We start from the raw sequence: 20177 nt of genomic DNA on the forward strand, positions 1-20177 counted from the left end.
CAGTTCAGTATGGCAGCAGGACTGAAGGGACACGAAGGAGCTGTTACAGTGATTTGGTGACAGTTCTTCAAACAACAGTGTCTTAAGAAAAGGTGGATCGAGAAACTCGTGAACTTTTGGGTTGCATTAAGAGAAATCAGCATGGCTCAGGTAAAAAGCTCTCGAGTCCTCCTCCTTCAAGATCACTGGGAGGCGTGTTTGCAGTTTCACTCTTGAATGCTGCCTTAGTCAACATATTGACCAACCCAGTGAGCGAAGCTCTGTATTAAGCACCAGGGGGAGATCTAGAGGAAGGAAAGGAGACAGGCCACAGCCCCTGCCTTCAGGGAGCTTCCAGTCAAATGAAGGAGGTAGGCTATACTGCATCACAGGCCCTGATGGGACATTTGCAAAGCAACATGTACTCAGTTTACACTTGGTACATTAACTGCTGAGGGGCACGAGGGAGTGAACAGTCTGGTGAATGCTTCATTTGTTTTTTTCAACGGGAATTTAGTGAGCTCCTGTTACATGCAAGGCATTGTGCTGGGAATACAAAGATGAATAAAATTGTCCCTGTCCCCAACAAGCTTCCAGGCTAGTTGGGTTGGGGCGGGGGGAGATGAAGAGACACTCTATTGTTTATCTTTATATTCACAACACCTTGCCTAGTGGCTGGCTAGTAGTAGAGACATAGTGAATCTGTTGATTGAAGGAATGTGCAATAATAGAGGTATGTACACTGAAGGAGAGGAATGATCCTTCTGCTTGGATGAAAAAAGTTGAAGCTGGAAGGATGCATAGGATTTTGCTAGATAAACAAGCAGAACAGGGCATTCAGACAAGGAGAACTGCATGGGCAGAGGCTTAGAGACGTGGAAGGATGTGGTGATGTTAGGAGTACAGCAGGTAGTTTGCTAGTTAAGGAGGAAAGGATTTAAGTGGGGCCTGGTTAGAGGAATGTGGTAGATAGTGATAGATGGGAACGTTAGGGAAAGGGAGTTGTTTCCTGGGGAAACAAGCAGAGTGACTGAAGGGCCTTTTATGCCTTGCTGAGGAATTAGTCTTTATTCTGTAAGGAATGGGAACTCTCTGAAGAATGCTAAGCAGCAGAGTGACGTCACATCAGTGTATTTGGAAGGTAATTGTCATTGCGGGGATACAGGATGGATTGGAGAGACAGGATGATTTGATAGGTTATTGTAGTTATCTGGGTAGAAAAGCTATATGCAGGCAACCCCAGAGCTGCTCCCAGCTTCCTTCCAGGGACCCTCCCCTACCAGTCTCACCAGGATGGCAGCCTGATTACAGTATAATTGGCTTTCTTCCAACTGCATGCATAGCTTCCTCCTTTCCATGCAGAGTAGGAGCCCTTCAGTTTCTTCTTCCTTTGTTTGCAGCCCACTTCACAGCATCGTGTTCACTCTTGCTTAAGTCATTTTTAAACTGTATGTATAGCAGGGAATGTGAAAAAATATGGATATGCACACATATAAATGGTGGGCCAGGGTGGAGGAGAGAAATTGTATATTCAACTCCAAAATCCTTCCAAGTGTTTTAATTTTTATATCTGTTGTAATTGGCAACATCTAGGGAATTTAAAATCTAAAGGGAGAAATTAATCTAACTTTACTGATAAACATGTTTGTAGGACCCGATAGAATGTACATTTGGCACCAGTGAGGTCTGCCAATCGTAAGTGGGCTCTGTGAAGCTGAGTGTCATCAAGGGAGGAAGAAGGAAGTTCCCCTAGAAATCTCCCGTGTCAGTGGGTCAACAGGAGAGACCCTCATGCCCACACACAAGGCTTAGAAATACTTCAGAGTAATACATAGACACATGCTTTACCCAGCACAGTGCTAATGACAGAAGTGTCAATGACATTGATTATTCACTTGGTCTGTATCTAAATGCTGACAGATGACAAAGTGAGTAGTTCCTGGTGAGGTGAGTTAGGGAGGACTCTTGAAGGAAGCAGGGTTTTGTGGTGAGGAGGGACGCTCCCTAGAGAGAAGCAGCATGTTAGTAGCTGGGTGTGAAAGGTAGTTCTTTAGAAGTTGGCAGTCTATTTTTGCCCTGCCCTGCCAGGTGACCTGACACCTCATCTCCTTTCAACTTAGGCAAGTCTCCTGGCTTGTGAAGGCCTAGCAGGTGTGAGTTTGGTTCCCACTGCAGCCAGCAAGAAGATGATGCTGAGCCAGATTGCCAGCAAGCAGGCCGAGAATGGAGAGCGGGCAGGTAGCCCTGATATGCTGAGGTGCTCGAGTCAGGTACAGCACTTGAGTCCATTGTGGCACCTGGGGGTCGGGTGGCCCGAGCTCTCTGCCAGAAGATGCCCAGCTTTGATTCCTTAGTGCTTCTATTTAGGGAAGTGGGAAAGGGGATCCAGCTGGGGAATGAATGAATGTGGGTATTTTAGAGGATACAGAAAAGGGTACAGAAAAGGAAGGTCTTTTCTGTACAACAGCTCCTTAAAACCAGGGTACTTGGCGAGGAAATGAATGCATACTTTCTCTAAACCTTCGGGGCAGTGATTTACTCTCATTTGTAAGTTGTCTCAAAGCAGCTTTTGGCCTCCTGTCTTGTGTTCTGAGATGGACTATAAATTTAGATTTGATTTGTATTCAAAGAGCCACCGAAAAGACAGCGATAAGTCCCGGAGCCGCAAAGACGATGACAGCTTGGCTGAGGCCTCCCATTCAAAAAAGACTGTTAAAAAGGCAGGTAATGGGGAGTTCCCAGCGGTCCGGCGGTTAGGACTGGGCGCTCTCACTGCCGAGGGCGGTCCCTGGTTAGAGACTAAGATCCCGCAAGCCATGCAGCACGGCCAAAAAAAAAGAAAAGAAAAAGGCAGGTAATGGGGTAACTCCCAAACTGGTCCAGCTTGGGAATAGGGCAGTCCTCCTGTTTCTTCCCTCTCTGGCTCAACCCGGAGCTCTCCCTAGACGTTTTGCTCCCTCATAGCCAGTGAGTGTGTCACCCCGATTCCATCCAGGGACCACTTTGGTAATTGATCTCTGCCCTCTCTGAAACATCCTTGGTAAGGGAAGGAGGGTCAGGGGAGCATGAAATTCTGTGGCAAAGGGGCAGGCCGACTCCCCCTCAGGTCAATTCAGAGTGTTGGGTTTGACGAAGCAGATAGCTTGCACACCCTACCTCCTTCCTTAGAAGGTCTTTTAACTCTAAGGAATATGGGAGATGACAGCATCAGAGAAGTTACTTTGTCCAGCAGTTGGCAATAGACCCAGAGCAGAATGGGGGCAAGAAGAGGGCAGAGGGATAGCCTCATGACATACCTGACTCTTGCCCCCAGGTGGTGGTAGTGGAACAAAATGGTTCTTTTCAAGTAAAGATTCCCAAAAATTTTGTTTGTGAACACTGCTTTGGAGCCTTTAGGAGCAGTTACCACCTCAAGAGGCACATCCTTATTCATACTGGTAAGTCTCTTGCTCACATTCAAAGGGGGAGAATAGTCCATAGTTTGTATTATATTTGCGTGTAGCTCTTGTGGGGTTTATTTTAAGGAGTAAGTATTAGAAATACTAATAGAGAAAGAAAGTAAGTGAATGAGGCAGAGACATTGTATGTATCTAGTGTCACTGAGACCAGCAGCTTTGGGGACCCTTCCCCATTAGGTGTCTGCATATTACTAAAAGTTAAAGATTTCTGGGAAAATACCTGGAATGAGGTCCCTGCCATGTATACCTCCTGATGTTCGCTTCTCTCTCTCCACCTGGGCCAGGTGAGAAGCCATTTGAGTGTGACATATGTGATATGCGCTTCATCCAGAAGTACCACCTGGAGCGTCACAAGCGTGTACACAGTGGGGAAAAGCCTTACCAGTGTGAACGGTGTCATCAGGTAAGCTCACGTGTCATCCATTCACGCCCACACACAGACTTCCTTCCCTAAGAACCAGGGCTTGCCGCCATTCCCTGCCTGACAGGGGGCCACCTAGCATTCCTGGCCATGTTAGAGTTAGTACCTCAGGGTGATGTATATCTCTCTGGCCTTATGTAGCTGATCATGGGTAGGGGCCATTAGAATAATTGTAATAATAATAATAGCATTTCTTGGATACTTACTCTGTGCTAGGCACTGTGAGAGCATATCTGACATTACTTTGTTTAACCTTCACATTAACTCCGTGAGGAAGCTGTGTTGTCCTGATTTCACCCATGGGGAAATTGAGATTTAGAGAGGTTGAGTTTCCCAAGGACACAGCAGATCCGGGACAAGAGACGAACTGAATCGAACTTCAGAGCAGGTGCACTTTGGAGGAAGAGATAAAATCTCTGCCCTGGGAGGTCAATATCTGATCTGTAGAGAATGTAAGAGCCAGGACCAAAATAAGACAAGAACAAGAGATGAGAAACGATAACAACTAACACTTCCTGGATGCTTTGCTGGGTCTCAGGCTTTGCTCCGTGCTCTTAGGTTGAATCTGCAGAACACTAGAATGAAAGCTCCAGGAGGCAGAGACCTTGTCCCTCTGGTTCTCCACTCTGTCCTCAGCCCCAAGAACTGTACCTGCCTTGAGATAGATACACAATAAATATGTGATAAACGAAGCAGCCACTCTGTGAGTAGGTACCTTTAGCCCATTTTACAGATGAGTGTACAGATTCAGGGCTGTTAGATAACTTGCCCATGGTCACACGGCTACTAAGCTCTAGGCCAGAATTGAGACTTCGGAGCTTGCGTTCTTAACCACTGTGCACTCATGCCGTCTGTGTACGTGCCAAGGGGGTGTAGAATGGGATGTGTGCCTCTCCTGTGTGGGGAAGGCAGCTCTAGCCAATAGTAACTGAGTTTCTCCTCTCAGGCACTTAACCCTCCCTTTCTTCTCAGTGTTTTTCTCGGACAGATCGATTACTCAGACACAAACGGATGTGCCAAGGGTGCCAGTCCAAGACTTCCGACGGGCAGTTTTCTCTATAGGCGCAAGGGGCCCCGGGTGGTGGGAGTGATCAGAAGATTCTACCGAAGAGCGCACCCCTCTGGTCTGATGGTCCCACCACCACCCCGTCTGTACCTGTCCCCCTCCTGGAGGAGTGGACCCAGGAGACCAGAAGAGTGCATCGGGGACAGCAGGCCCCAGAGCTTCAGCTCTGTAAATAATCTGAGACTATGAGTATCTCGGGGAAGTTCCTTCAGCATTCCTGGGTAGGGAAGCTAGTCCCTGGACCCTTGTCTGAGGTCTTAGGTGGGGACTAAAGGTACAGGACCAAGACTGAAGTGTGGCTCCCACAACCTTGGACTCCAGCTGGCAGCTGAAGTGGAAAAGATCGGGGAGAGGGATTTGTTTGTTCTGTTCTTGTTTTTGTTTATCCAAAAACGATTTCAGCAGGTGCACTGTGGAAACAGGTAATACGGAGGTATAGAGTCCTGGTCAAAGTAGGGACTGTGGCTGGTCCAGCCCTCCCCCAAAATTGAGTTTTTAGTTGCAGTTGATCCTCAATGTTCCACAGCCCTGTACCTCATCTCCTGTTTGAAGGAGAATAGGATCAGGGATGGCAGCTGAGCTTACTTTGGTCTCCTTATACACTGTAGGGACAAAAGGAAGAACAGTGACAGGAGCAGACAAGGGCTGGATCCAAGAAGAGTGGACAGGTACCTCTCATTTCCTTCGGGGAAGAGCAAGAGTTGTGGCCATGGCTGTTGTAATGGCCCATGCCACACTGGTACCTAATGGGGTCAGCTCAAGTGCCTTCTGGAGGAAACTTGGGTGAGAGTGGCCCCTTTCCTTTCTCTCTTTGGGCAGTTGGTCTTGGAGATAGTTTTTGGCTACCTCGCTGATATTGACTCCTAAGCCAGACAGATGTTGAGCAGGAAGTCATGGATGTCAAAGTGGGATCTCTCTCCTTGTGCCCTCTTAGGAGCAACCCAAGACTAGCCCCAAGTTGGGTAACAGCTGTTGAAGAAACGAAAGGAATTTGGTGTCCCCTGACATGACTGTTGGGCAGTGTGAGCTCTTCTCCCTGCCCAAGTCCTATCACTGTATTCAGGTAGAGGAGATGGGGGTCTGGCCTTCAGTCCCAAAGAACAAGGTCTTGGCTTCCTTCTTGATGGCCGTCCCTACCCAACCAAGAACTGCAGGGCGTGGGGATGCTGCGGAGAAAAAACTGAGGAGGAAACCTAACGTAGGTTTTACTCTTAACTGTACTCTTTGCTCCTCTCTGCTCCGAGCCCACCACCCTGTCCACCCCCCAAAAAGCGATCGGGAGTGCGGGGTGTGGGTGTGTGGGTGTGTGTGTGGTATGTGAGTGTTTTTGTATGCTTGGAGATGGCATATTATTGAGCCAAACCCTTCTCTAGCCCTCAGCTCAGGGGAGGATGAGCGTAAAGCAGCCTCTCCTGACCACCTCCCCACCCCAGCAAATCTGAAGGGTGCTTGAGGTCCCAAGAGAAGAACTCAACTTGGGGGACTGGAGGGCTTTGTTTTGGAGGGGTTTTTTAAGATTGATTCCACAGACTGGTGGTTAGGATGTTTCTAACCCAAATCAGGGCTTGTGAATATGAATTTTCTAAAGTGAAATAAAAACCCTCTTCCTGCTAAGGAAAGAATCCTTATGGGAGGTTCTGGGGTTTGGTTGACTCCCAGGTTGTGGCCTGCCCTGACCTGTGGGGAGGAGGGGTGAGTAATTATGGAAGAATCATGGAGACTTGACTTGGTGAACCTGACCAAGCTGTCAGTGGGGATCTGAGATGGCAATCTCCAGGAAGTGATTTCATTTCCCAGAAAAATGTAGGCAGTAGCAGCAGCAGACTCCTGGCTGTTACCTATTCTGGAGGAAATGGCGGGGCGGGGGTCTCCATACCTCTGAGGTGTGAGGATTTCAGGGAAAGAGAAAGGAGGCGTGACACCCTTTAGATCTTCCCTGACAGCATCTGAGATCCTGTGGGGGAGACGCTGGGGAATGTGTTTGCTACCTGTGCTCTTCTAGTTCTGTGCTGGCACTCCCATTTAATGTGGTCCAGAAACTAGACCGCGAGTCCTTGGACCTGCCCTTGGTCCCTGCAAGTAGGGCATCTTTCTGCATGTGAGCCAGCCCCCTCCCTGTTAGAGGGCTCTGCTGGGGGCTGGGATTTGTCTAGGATACATTTAGAAAATTCTGTCCTTCCAAACGCGCTTTTGAAAGTGGGAGGCTTTGCTTCCTGTCACCTGCGGCTAATCTGTTTATGGTTGGGGTGAGTTGGGGTATGTGTGGAGAGAATCACACGAGTGATCTGTGCCCCTGAGTGTGCGAATGTGTGTTTAGGTCCGGATGTGCCCTGGCCCTTTGCAGACCTTGGCTTCCTGCCTGGGTGGGTGGGAGAGAGGGAACTTCTAAGCGAATGTGCAAAGAGCCATACCAGAACCACCCCTGCCGAGGACTGGGTGAGGGGAAACACAGGAGCAGGTGGTTAGCTCAGTTGTCCAGGTGCTGTTGTTCTGGGGCCATGGATGTGTGAGGAGAGAGGAGCTGAGAGTCCAAAGGAGCGATTTAGCGCCCAGGGAGCCCAGGAGTCCCACTTACACCCCAGGGAAATCACAGACCAAGACCGCTGCAAAGGCTCCTGGGCCCAATGTTCCACCCCACTGCTGGGTGGGGTCTAGCACTGGAAAGCCGCCTCAGGTGTGTCTGGAGTGAAGGGAGAGGGAGGTAGGGCCGGCTCTCAGAGACCAGGACATGGGATTCAGGGACCTGGGAAAGAGTAGCGCCAGTTCCTAGGTGGGCTCCTGTACCAGGTCCCACCAGCCCTGCCCTTCCCAGCACCCCAAGTCTTTTCCGTCCACCCCCCCCAATAGCCTCTTGTCATCACTTAGCTACTGATTGTGCCCCCATGGCTTGACATTGGAGGGTTAAATGAGGTGTGGAGTCCGCCACAACTTTTAACCCTCTCCCCAGATGTTCTTTGCCTCTATGTGGCCCTGGGGCTTTTATCTTAATCCCTCCTACCCTACCTTTCCTCTCCATCCTCTTTTTTTTTTTTTAATATACTTATTTTGCTATTGGGGGAGGGGAATATCAAATGAACAAGATCACTTTTAAATGGTAGTTTTTATAAAATGTTATAAACTTGTATCTTTTTACCATTAAAGTGCAGTGTATGTTCCTTCGTGATATATTTAGGATATTTAAATAAAAAGAAAATGGGGCTTTTGTACATACTATCTCCTCTTTGGGAAGAATATCCTTGGGAGAAGCTTTTTCACTGGGGCCGAAGTAGTTTTCTTTTTTTCCACCAAGTGTAACCAACCACCCCACGACTTCCAGCACCCTGTAAGCTCCCCTTTGCAGAGAGCAACAAGTAGAATAAATACAGGATATCAGTTCAGAATAAGGAAAAAAAAAAAACATGCACAGCAGGACAGAATGAGGCCAGACACCAGCAAAGGCAGCGGTTCTCCAAGCATGGTCTCTAGGCCTCCTACGTCAGCATTACTTGAGGATTCAGTAGCCCACCCCAGCCCACTGCTGCTTCTCCCCAGGCAACCCATATCGTGCAGTCTGCTCTGCACTTTAAGTTTGAGAACCTCTCCTTGCCCTCAGGTGGCAGGAGGAGGAATGCACAAGAGCCTTCCTGAGGCCCAGGCTCTACAGCCTGCTCTGGCCTTGGGGTAAAGCAAACTGACACGTGTGCTCTGAGGTAAGACTCTTTATTGTATACGTGGGGGGTAGCCCCCACTTCTGAGGTAGGGAAGCAAGGTTGCCACAGAAGGTAGTCCCCTCTCGGGTGTCACTCTAAGAATGAAGTATGGGTGACCACTCAGCAGTGGATTAGCCCCCTACCAAGCTGCTGACTGCGAGACCCCATGCCCCAATTCCCTCCACGCCAGAGAAGAGCCCTGCAGTGAGTGTCCCTCCCCATTTCAGAGAGGGGCGCCTTCTGCCTCTTGAAAGCGGGGGTTGACAGTAGTCGTGATGGCGCTCTTGTAGAGAGGATTGTTGTCCTGGGGAAAGAAGTCGGAAGTGATGAGGAAAAGTCCCAGGACTCCGATTTTATCTAGTACTAAGAGGCCAGCCTAGAACTTGGGCAGGAGGACCCCAGGAGCTGATGGGAATTAGCAGAGGAACCAGAGTAAGCCCACAGAGGGGGGTAGGCCAGCAGCGGGGCGGCTAAGTAGAACGAGTCAGGGTGGAGGGTGCGACGGTGAGGCAGAAAGCAAAGCCCACCTAACCAGGGGAAGCAAGGAAAACCCCACCCAGTGGGGTAGCGGGCAGCCTCACCTGCTTCCAGTGGAGCTGCTGCTGCTCCTTTTCAAAACGGCTGTATTCTCGGCGGTCGTAGATTTCCACTGAGAGCCGATAAGCCAGGACCAGTCCCAGCCCCACGACCACGATGCCCCCCACACAGCCCAGCACGATGATTTGGGTGTGGTCTGACCCCTCTATGGGAAAGAAACAAGAGAGGGCCTAGGAATTGATCACCAGTTACCCACAGCGTGTCCAGCCTCATCCAGCCTCCCCAGACCTGCCTGTCATTGAAAACAAAGGGAACCTCCACAGGGTCCAAGGTTATCCCAGTGCTCAGGGCCTTAGCCTTGTCCGTTTGGTCCAGCACCTGCACTTCTGCCTGGATTCATTAGCTCCGCTTCAACCCCCAGCCTGACTTCCCATTGTCTTTACCTCCAGAGTTCTGAGGCCCTACCCATTAAACTTCCAGGGCCCCATCTGGCATGTCCACAGCATCCCTGCCCACTTACTTTCTGGGGGTCTCACTCTCAGCATGACTCTGCCTCCGGCTTCATCCTCTGCCAGGAAGAAGAAGAGCTGGTTGTCGTGGGTCCTCTCTTTGCACCAGCCATCATCCAGGATAGGGGCCAAAGCCAGAGTCACGTTGGCATGGGCACACGCCAGGCTGCAATTCACGGCCAGAGGACCAGTCCCAAAGGCGCCACACTCCGCGCAGTCCCTGTCCAGCGGGTGCCAGTAAGTTACCAGCTGGACAGATGTCACCCAAACCACATGCAGAAAGAGCAGGTGGGTGGGAGGGGCTCAAGGAGCCCTGTGCCCCTGTTCCCAAGGCGCAAGGCCTGAGGGCTCACCTGTGTCTCTCGCATGGCGTCTTGCAGCCTGAGCACTGATCACATAGGGCACCGTAATAGCCATCCAAGCACTGGCAGCGGTTGCAGTTGCAGTATCCATGCCCGTTGCACAGCCCTCCCTCGGGACTGACACAGTTGTCTGTGTCTCCGCTGCATTCGCATGCTCTGCCCGTGCGATTGGCGTGACAGTGACACACTCCACATTGGCAGCGGCCAAAGCCTGAGGCAGAGCCACGCGCAGGGTGACAGTCATACTCCCCACAGGCATTGGACATCACGTGCCGCCACAGGCTGCCTAGAGCTGACCTGTTCCTGTGCATCCAGTTCCCTCACAAGCGTGCCGGGTACCCTCCAACCCCTACACCAGAATCTTTGATTCCTCCCCTTAGTGCAGAGAAGTTCCCACAGCCTGAACACCCTTGGGGAAGCCACTCTGACCCCGTCCTTCTCCCCAAAGTCTCCAGGTACCTCCACAGAGGATTCCCTCATGTCGCTCACAGCTGGCATCATCACATTCGCACAGACGTCCAGAGCTCTGTCCACTGCAGGTGCAGCGTCCACACTGGCACCGTCCCCTCCCACTGCACAGGGGCCCTGTGCCATTGGGGGCTCGGCACCCAGATTCCAGATCCAAGGAGGACAGCTCAGCCTCAGAGCACTCACAGAGTCGACCCAGGTGGCCAGGGACACAGCTGGGAGGGGAAGGCAGGGGAGGGAAAGGGGAGTCATAGATTTTGACCATGCCTTGACCTGCCTTTCCCAGAATCCTCTAAACCCAAGATCTCAAGATAGTTGGAGAGCCGCCAGCGGCTGACAGGAGGCCAGAATATAATGGAGCACCAAGGAGTATAGAGGGGGTCGGGGGGGGGTGGTTCTGGTGGAGGGGAGGGTTTGGCATTTCTGAGAAGCTTCAGGAGGTGAAAATCAGGGTGGAGTCTTGGGATGTCTAAGAAAAAGATGTCTAGAGACGCCAGTGGGAGGAGGGAAGGCAAGGGAGGAGGAATACAGGGGAGCCATATAGGTGAAGGGAAGCAGGAGGCCCTCACCTGCACACCCCGCATTGTAGGTGCCCCTTGCCGTCACTGCAGTGAGGAGCCTGGAGCTGGGTGTCACTGCAGTTACAGTCACACAGTGTATGCAACTCCACAGTCAGCTCTTCTGAGAAGCCGCGGGCTCGGAACCTCAGCAGATGGGGCTCTGGGAGGCAGTGGGTAGCTTGGAGAGTAACCAAAAAATTCACCTGAGGACAGGGCAGGCGGAAATCAAACTAAGATCACGTGCACTCCTGTATGTGCACGGGCACACACCAAACACACTGGTCATCCAGAGCCCTACTTCCTAGTAAATGAAGGGATAGGGTCGTGCTAACACCCACCTCCTAGAAACACTCCTGAGCAGGCTGCTCGTTAAAGCGCCTCAGAAAGGATGGGTGGAAGGCCACCCCATGCTTTTTGCTTTGCTTCCTGGGCCTGTCCTCCGTCTCTCCCTGCCTGCTCAATTTCCCACTCCCACCCCCACGCCCTTCCTTCTCACTGTCTGGTTGATTCGGACGTGGTTGCATTGGCCCCTGTCACCAGCCTCATCCTGTCTCTTCTCAGGACCCCCACACTGAGAATCGTAAGAGATGTGGACCCCAGGAGGGAGTAGAGAGCGTTCATGTTCAAGGGTCACAGTGGATGATAGGCTCTGTGGAAAGGGAGAGAGAGTAACCATGTGAAGGCAGGATTCCAACCCCACCTCATGCCCTCTCCAGCTGTTCCAAATCCTGCCAGAAGCCTGCCCTCAGCCCACCTGGGCACTCCTTCCATTCTGCCCAGTCAGGAGGAGTTTCTGCAGGAAGGACCCGTGATAACCTTGAGTGAGAACACAGAATCCAGAGGCTTCTAACGCAGCATTTCAGTGCAGCTGCAGCGAAGGCCTGCTGGGGGCCGGGCTGGCCAGCACTGTAAACATGCAGTGGCTGTGTTTTTCAAACCCCAGATCAGGACACATAACCGGTGTGCATACAAGGTCTAAAGGGCAGATTCTTTCAATTGAGTTTGTCCTGGGAAATTTGATATTGTCTCAGATTTTCTTGCCATGGGTTTGGAACATGGTCCGTCTTATCAAGAAGGCTACAGTCTAGTTGCAGAGATAAGACCTAAACCCAAGAAACCAATTTTTATGGTTCCTTCTACCTGTAAAATTCTATGGTTCCTGTGAAGAGTATCTCCGAATTATTTATAAGCTTAGTGAAGGCAGTCTCCAGATGTCACATTCTTTATGTACAGACTGACTGGGGGACAAGTGCCAGCCGTTCCATCTGTTATCTCTGTGACCTTGGGCAAGTCACTTAGCCTCCCTGTGTCTGTATCCCCATCGATAAAATTGGAACACTAGTTTCCAAGCAGGGGTTTTAGTGGGATAAATAAGACAGCAAACAGTGTGTATACTCGGGACAGTGCTTGGCATGAAATAAAAGCTCAATCAATGTTAATTCCCTTCCTTGCCCAGAGCAGGGCTCCATGCTCTGCACAAATCAGGCACTTAAGGTTTATGAATGCAAGACTGACTGAGTGAATGAGCTATTAATGACAGCCACATGCAGACTGTAGGTAGGAGCTGTGGAGTGTTACACAAAAAGTGACCATCCCCTTTTAGTTCCGCCACCCCACCTAAGGGTCCCTTTCCATCTTTCCCCAGTGCCCACCCTCCCCCTCCCCCTGCCCCCACGCTGGCCCCTCACATTATAAGCATCCATGATGAGCTGTACCACATTGCTGGAGTCCTCACTCAGCTCCCCCACTGCGGACTTGGGAATCAGCTTACTCAGCTCCTGCAGCGTGAGGAGTTGAGGGAAATGGTGGGTCACAGCTCTAGGGAAATAAGCTTCTGGGGGTCTGGAAGGAGAATGGGCCTGTGAGGGAAGTGAGAAAGGCTGGGAGTGGGAGGGTTTGGCATTCAGACAACTCTCACCTGGTAGACAGGCAGTGTGGCACCGGTGACAGCAAAGATGGGCTGGATGTTTGCCGCAGAGAGGGCCTGGGCTACCTGACCCACGGAGGGGTAGTCCTGGAGCAGGGAGTCAGGACAAGGTGAGCACCCCAAGTCCCCCTCACAACACGCAAGGTACCCTCAACCCAGGAAATCCAGGGTTCCACCAGCTAGAAGAGCCCTGGAGGCTTGGCAAGGAGGAGGGAAGGGCCAGGGAGTGGAGTGACTTGGGTTTGTCTGAGCAGTGGGGGGACGTGGAGAGGAGGAACTTCTGGGGAAGATGGCAGGGTGGTCATCACCCGTAAGGACAGTGAGGCTGGAGGGTGGGTTCCTGGGAGGAGAGGAGGTGTGGCTCTGCTGGAGCGGGGCAGGTGAGGGTGGCAACTCACAAACTCTGGGCTGCGACTGTAGAGGCCATTGCTGTCCAAGTGGCAGTGCCCGTCGCTGGGCATGAAAATGCCACCTAACTTGCCATCCCCAGCTGTGTGGAATGTGTCATCTGAAGTGAACACCAGTAGCCGGGACACATTTCTCCAGCCAATCTGCTCCTGGAGTGGGGTTGGGGGGTAGGCTGTGCACTTGGGCATGGATGGCCCTTGAGCCACCCCCGCCTGCTCTAGGAGCAAGGATTTGGCCAGCCTTGTTCTGGTCAGTTTGTCCAGCCCCCTGTCTCCAGCTCCCTGCTTCTCCCCAGCCCTTCAAACAGGGTTGCTGCTAGTGGAGGCCGTCTTGTGAATTAGAAAAACACGCCTCGGGACTTCCCTGGCGCTCCAGTGGTTAAGACTTTGCCTTCCAGTGCAGGGGGGTGCAGGTTCCATCCCTGGTTGGGGAGCTAAGATCCCACATGCCTCGTGGCCAAAAAAACCAAAACATAAAGCAGAAGCAATATTGTAACAAATTCAAAAAAGACTTTAAAAACAGTCCACATCAAAAAAAAAAAAAAGGAAAACATGCCTCTTCCTCAAGACATTTTACTCCAATCCACCAGCAAATTGTCAAAATAGATATGCAAACTACAGAGACTATAATACAAAGACCACCCCCTAGAATTGTGAACTGCATAACCATTGGTGGCCATCTTGGCCCCAAGCAGCCCTTCAGACTCAGGGCCCTTCCCCGCCCCCTCACCTGGCAGAGGGCAGCCTGCAGAATGGCATCAAAGCCACCTTCAGGCGAGTCCAGGTTGCCGGACACGCTCTGGCGTCCCACCTCCCGTTCGAAGGCCTTAGCATCCCGGGTGAGGGGTAGCACATGGTGAAAGCTAAAGGGCGGCTGGCAGCGCTCCAGTCGGGTGGGGCAGGGGTGGCGAAGCTTGGAGGGCACTGTGCTCACGAAGGGCAGCACCATTTTGTCCACGAAGGAACCAAAGCCTGGGAGGAGGAGTCATGAAGACAGTGGCAGAAGTCACTGGACAGCAACAGGATGCAGGACGGGGGGGGGGGGGGCACTGCTGAGGACTCAGGAGGGGAGTCCCTGGGAAGTGGGGGGCGGGGGGGACAGTCATAGCGGAGGTGATGGGAGAGGGTGCTCCTAGAGGGCCGGGACCCAGGACCCAGCAGGGGCAAAGGGGTGAGAGCACATGTTCAGGGAAGTGGAGGATAGAGATGAGGGCACAGCAGTGGGCAGGCAGGGGGTTGGTTAAAGCTGGGGAAGAATGGACGGGTGTTCGGTGTAGCAGCAGCATAAGATGAAGGAGGGGATCTAGAACAGGAGAGGGATGAGTGCAGAATGCAGAATGTACAGCAGGGATAATGGCATTTAGACCTTGTCCAGGAGACACGGGCCTGAGAAGTGGCACCAGGGCAGTGTCCAGGTGGGTGCGTCTAGGGCACTGTCTGACCCTGGGAGCTGTCTGAACACAGTCTCTCCAAACTGAAGGCCTCAGTTACCCTTCCAGTAAAATGAGGGGTCCTATTGGACAGTCTCTCAAACCCCCTCTAGCTCTGACCTAGAAGATAGATGTCTTTGGGGAGAGATGTCAGGAACCCGTGGCCTGGCCAGGTCCATTAAAAACCGGGAGAGGGCACAGTGAATATTCTGCCCCTTCATTTCTATGCCCCACATAACCGGTTGGCAAAAAAAACTCAGGGCAGCTACTCACCTGAGTCTCCCTGCTCTTCCCTTGAGAGCATACTTTCACTTAAGTAAACCCTTGCCTTACTTTCTTGAAAAAAACAAAAAAACGGGAGAGAGCAGGTGGGGCCCTTGTGTGCCCTAGACATTGGCAGAAGCTAGGGTGGCGGTTGGTTAGAGGCAGAGGGCCGGCAGGTGCGGGGCAGGGCTCCGCTGGGCTCACCAATGCGCACGGAGTGGGTGACTTCCTGCAACCTCACCAGCAGCGCGTGCCCAAGCTGGCGCACGCGCTCCAGGTCGTCCTTCATGGAGTAGCTCAGGTCCATAAGGTAGTACAGGTCCACAGGGTATCCCTCGGCTCTAAGGAAGCGGACCCGGAGCTGCTGGGGCTCTCCTGGGGGTGGAGGTAGTGGGGAGGTCGGTGGGGCGCGGTGGAATCCCAGCCCAGCCCCGGGCCCGGCGGCCCACCACCCCCTAACTCACCTGGCCGCAGCGTGACCCGGACCCGCTGTGGTGCCAGCTGGGTGGCCCCCTCGCCGCGGGTCCCCTGGCTGAGCGGCTCGTCCTGCAGCACCTCCTGCCGGCCGCGGGGCTCCTCCAGCTCCTCCGGGGGGCAGCCCCGGGCCAGCAGCTCCTCTCGAAGGGCACAGCGCCGCACCTCCGCCTCCCCGGACGCCGTGAAGTTCTGCGCCGCAAGGGGAAGCGCGTCGGGACCCTAGTCCCCTGGACCCCTCAGCCCTGCTCCCAGAACCACCCTGGCATCCCGGCCACTTCCAAGCCCTCCCCTGTCAGGCAACTCTCTGGGCCCCCCCGATTCCCTCCCCTCCCTTCCACAGCTACCCTTTTGTTTGTTTGTTTGTTTTTTGCGGTACGCGGGCCTCTCACTGTTGTGGCCTCTCCCGTTGCGGAGCAACAGGCTCCGGACGCACAGGCTCAGCGTCCATGGCTCACGGGCCTAGCCGCTCCGCGGCATGTGGGATCTTCCCGGAGCGAGGCACGAACCCATGTCCCCTGCATCGGCAGGCGGACTCTCAACCACTGCGCCACCAGGGAAGCCCCCACAGCTACCCTTGAACGCCGTCCTTTCTTCCTTGTCAGACCCCACTTCCTACAGCACCGCTCCTTTTCCTACCCTTATCTGGATGCCCCCTTTCCCCAGACACCGTACCTCTCCACTCCCCCAGTGCCACAGACTTCCTGTTGAGATCTCAGGGACCTCACTGCCATTAAAAAAGGAGGAGCCTGACCTCCTAGTCCAACCTCCCCTGAATGCTCAGGCCAAAATGGGAAGGGGGTCAGACTAAGACCCACAGTCCCTGGGAAGGGGAAGGATAGGGACAGGAGAGAACCCCCCGCTCCCCCTCAATGTGTCTGGTACCCCTGGCACTGGCTGGGAAGCCACAGGGGAAGGAAATGGTTAGAGTGGCTTCTCAGCTGAGCCGGGTGCCAGCCTCTGGTCGGGGGATTGGAGGAGACAGACATATACCCAGCTGTCCCAAGAGTCCCTGCCTGGCACCTCTGGCCTCTGCCTCCCACTGACTCTGAGTCTTCCCCTTCCCGGCCTCCCAGATTCACTATGTGCCTTTCCCCTGGACCCACTCAGTTTTGTAGCTCGGCCTCCTAGTGACTGTGCCCTCATTTCTTATCTCATCTAACTCTCCATCTTCCTGTGAGAGAGACAGTTCTTCCCCACCCTCCAGTTCAGGCGCCCCTCGTGCTCTGCTACACCATGAGCCCTGTCTCTTTAAGGCATAAACAAAAGAACAGCCTGGGGCTTCCTTGGTGGCACAGTGGTTGACAGTCCGCCTGGCCTGCCGATGCAGGGGACACGGGTTTGTGCCCCGGTCCGGGAAGATCCCACATGCCGCGGAGCGACTGGGCCCATGAGCCATGGCCGCTGAGCCTGCGCGTCCGGAGCCTGTGCGAGAGGCCACAACAGTGAGAGGCCCGCGTACCGAAAAAAAAAAAAGAACAGCCTGGGACTTCCCTGGTGGTCAAGACTCCCTGCTTCCAATGGAGGGGGGTGGCACTGGTTTGATCCCTGGTCGGGGAGCTAAGATCCCACATGCATTGCATGGCCAAAAATAAATTAATTAATTAAAGTTTCCCAAAAAATTAAAAAAAAAAAAAAAAACAGTCTTGTTTGACCAGCCAGGGAGACACCCTCTCCCCAGCATCCTTCTTGTCACTTAGGTAGCTCAAGCCTTTCCCCCAAAGCCCACAGGCTTCCAGCTCCTTCCTTGCTACCCTCCCAGTCACAGGCTGCTACATACCTAGGAACATGCCCCCCCCCAACACAGATCCAGAGACCCAGTCACATACTTTCTGCAGTGGACTGACCCCCAACATGATGATATTTGGAGATGGGGCCTTTGAGAAGGAATTAGGGTTAGATGAGGTCATGAGGGTAGAACCCTCATGATGGGATTAGATCCCTATAAGAAGAGACACCAGAGAGCTTGTCCGCAGCCCATCTGCAAGCCAGAAAGAGAGTTATCACCAGGAACTGAATCAGCTACCACCTTGATCTTGGATTTCACATCCTCCAGAACTGTGAGAAATAAATTTCTGTTGCTTAAGCCCCCTAGTCTGTGGTATTTTGCTATGACAGCCCAAGCTGACAAATACACGTTCTCACATGTACACCCACAAAAGATCCCTCTCCCTAGACACAAGCGTGAGTTCCAGCAGGAACATTTGCTTCCTCCAAATTTATGGTCACAAGTCTTCTCCACATATACACAAATACATAGATACAGACATAAACATACATGCGCAGGAACCTCGAGTGCACGTGTATGCACACACACACACACACACGATCACAGACAGGAGTCCTATGTGCACAAACTCAGTCACACACAGAACTACAGAGTGCACCCAGAAAGTCACACACGTACCCACACAATCACACTCGTGTATCCAGGCTGTACACACACATACACTTGGTTCAAAGGCCACAGGCCCATCTTTACCAGTTGCTTGCACCACGCACAGCTCGGGTGTGAGAGGATGCACTTTTGACAGGAGGGAGCTGGCTGGCAGGACCCTGGTAGGGACAGCCCAGGATCCCCCCATTCGGTGGTCTCCTGTGGGGATGAGATCTTGACGTCCAGTTCACTTTCACCTCTGCTCAGGGCCAGCAGGAAAACAAGGACCATTGACAAAGCCACCATGGTCTGTAATAGGATATAAAGGGGGACATGTGGGTCCTCAGCGAGGGCCCCCAAGCTCTCAGCCCTCTAAACTTAGCCTGTGGTCGTCCCTCTCAAAACTCTACCCCAACTCTTTATCTGTCCCCATAGTTTCACTTCCCCCTGTGGATTCAGCAGTTTCTTCAAAATGGCAGGAAGGGGCAGATCCCAGGCTAGGGTAGGAGCCTTGGAAAAGACCCAACCCTCCTGCATGCAGACTTCATGAGGCCAGAGTGGGCAAAATAGCCTAACTAAGAGTCTGGAGAGTGGACCTGGATGCACTAAGGTCTGCACGCAGGTCTGTTCACCAAGATTCCAAGCCATAGTGGAAAGAGAACCAAACAGGAAACAGACCAAGTCTGGTCCTGCCTCAGTCACTCACTGGCTGGTGTCAAGTCGGATTTTCTCTCTGAGCCTTAGTTTCCACAACTGTAAAGTAAGGGAGTTGAAAAAATAATCTGACAGCCCTTCTAGCTTTCATAACCTTGGATTCTAAAGGAAGAGGGTCAGGGGCTCTAAATAAGGGGGAAAAGTCAGGGATTAGGAATGAGAGGAAATGAAGCTGGAGCAGATGAGGGAGTACGTGCAAGAGGCAGGAAAAGTCAGCTGTAATTAACTGACATGGTAGCAAGAGGAATAAAGATTAGACCATAAGAAGAACTGTCTAAAGGTCTGGGATAATGGAGGAAGGAAGGCCAGGTTTGATAAAAATTTCTCTTTCCTGTACATTGCACAAAGGGGATCTAGGTTAAAATTTTGAATAGGCAATTTATTACCATGCTTCAAAAGTCAAAAAGTTAAATCCCAATGGCCGTTTTTATAGAAATGGAAAATCCTAAAATTCTAAAATTCACATGGAATTGCATGAATAGCCAAAACAATCTTGAAAAAGAACAAAGTCGGAGGACTCACACTTCTCACTTTGAAAACTTACTACAAAGCCCCAATAATCAAGACAGTGTGGTGTTGGCATAAGGATAGGCAAATAGATCAATGGAATAGAACTGAGAGTTCAGAAATAAATCCATCCCTTATGGTCAGTTGATTTTCAACAAAGATGCCAAACCATTCAATACAGAAAGAATAGTCTTCAACAAATGGTACTGGGATGACTGGATATCCACATGTAAGAGAATGAAGTTGGACTCCTACCTCACAACATATACAAAAATTAACTGAAAATGGACCAAAGACCTAAGTATAAGTTCTTAAAACTATGAAACTCTTAGAAGAAAATATAGGGATAAATCATCATGATTTTGGACTTGACAATGGATTCTTAGCTATGACATCAAAAGCACAAGCAATGAAGGAAAAAATAGATAAATTGGACTTCATCAAAATTTAAAACTTTTATGCATTAAAGGACGCTATCAAGAGAGTGATAAGACAGGCCACAGGATGGGAGAAAATATTTTCAAATCACATATCTGTTAAGTGTTCAGAATATATTAAAGAAATCTAACAACAACAAAGAGAAAAACAACCCAGTTTTAAAATGTGCAAAGGACTTCGATGTTTCTTTAAAGAAGATAGACAAGTGACTAACCACAGATAAAAAGATGCTCAAAACGATTAGTCATCAGGGGAATGCAAATCAAAACCACGAGATACCACTTCACACCCACTAGAATGGCTGTAATAAAAAAAAATAGAAAATAAGTGTTGAGGACGTGGAGAAAATGGAGCCTTCATACGTTATTGGTGGGAATGTAAAACGGTACAACTGTGGAAGACAGTTTGTTGATTCTTCAAGAAGTTAAAACACAGAATCACCCTAGCACTTGACAATTCCACCCCTAAGGATATCCCTAAAAGAATTGAAGACGGGTGTTTAAACAAACACAAACTTGTGCAATACTGTTCATCGCAGTACCATTCACAGTAGCTAAAAGGTAGAAACAACCCAAATGCCCATCACCTGA

At 51.5% G+C, this 20177-nt stretch overlaps 2 protein-coding genes across 4 annotated transcripts; one reads left to right on the plus strand and one right to left on the minus strand.

Moving 5' to 3' along the window:
- The first annotated feature begins 2099 nt into the window (after positions 1-2099).
- Positions 2100-5050, plus strand: ZNF740 (zinc finger protein 740). The gene is made up of 5 exons (XM_082666720.1): positions 2100-2249; positions 2610-2699; positions 3293-3416; positions 3722-3840; positions 4831-5050. Exons 1-5 carry the CDS (start codon positions 2166-2168, stop codon positions 4918-4920), a joined length of 507 nt encoding a protein of 168 aa, XP_082522846.1. The 5' UTR covers positions 2100-2165; the 3' UTR covers positions 4921-5050.
- Positions 5051-8735: 3685 nt separating this feature from the next.
- Positions 8736-18237, minus strand: ITGB7 (integrin subunit beta 7; the record flags this gene model as incomplete). Of its 3 annotated transcripts, XM_082665869.1 has the most annotated exons (14): positions 8736-8917; positions 9195-9355; positions 9671-9879; positions 10013-10232; positions 10481-10704; positions 11059-11252; positions 11546-11698; positions 12738-12827; positions 12968-13063; positions 13375-13533; positions 14114-14355; positions 15282-15452; positions 15542-15743; positions 18034-18237. In XM_082665869.1, 14 exons carry the CDS (start codon positions 18232-18234, stop codon positions 8837-8839), a joined length of 2403 nt encoding a protein of 800 aa, XP_082521995.1. In that variant the 3' UTR covers positions 8736-8836. The 3 variants fall into 3 exon arrangements, with proteins under 3 accessions (XP_082521995.1, XP_082521993.1, XP_082521994.1); XM_082665867.1 differs by lacking the exon at positions 12968-13063 and having other exon boundaries at positions 18034-18234; XM_082665868.1 differs by lacking the exons at positions 10013-10232; positions 10481-10704 and having other exon boundaries at positions 18034-18234.
- Between the last annotated feature and the right edge of the window lie 1940 nt (positions 18238-20177).

This window comes from Grampus griseus (assembly GCF_964374135.1).
Source record: "Grampus griseus genome assembly, chromosome: 11".
NCBI classification, from domain to species: Eukaryota; Metazoa; Chordata; class Mammalia; order Artiodactyla; family Delphinidae; genus Grampus; species Grampus griseus.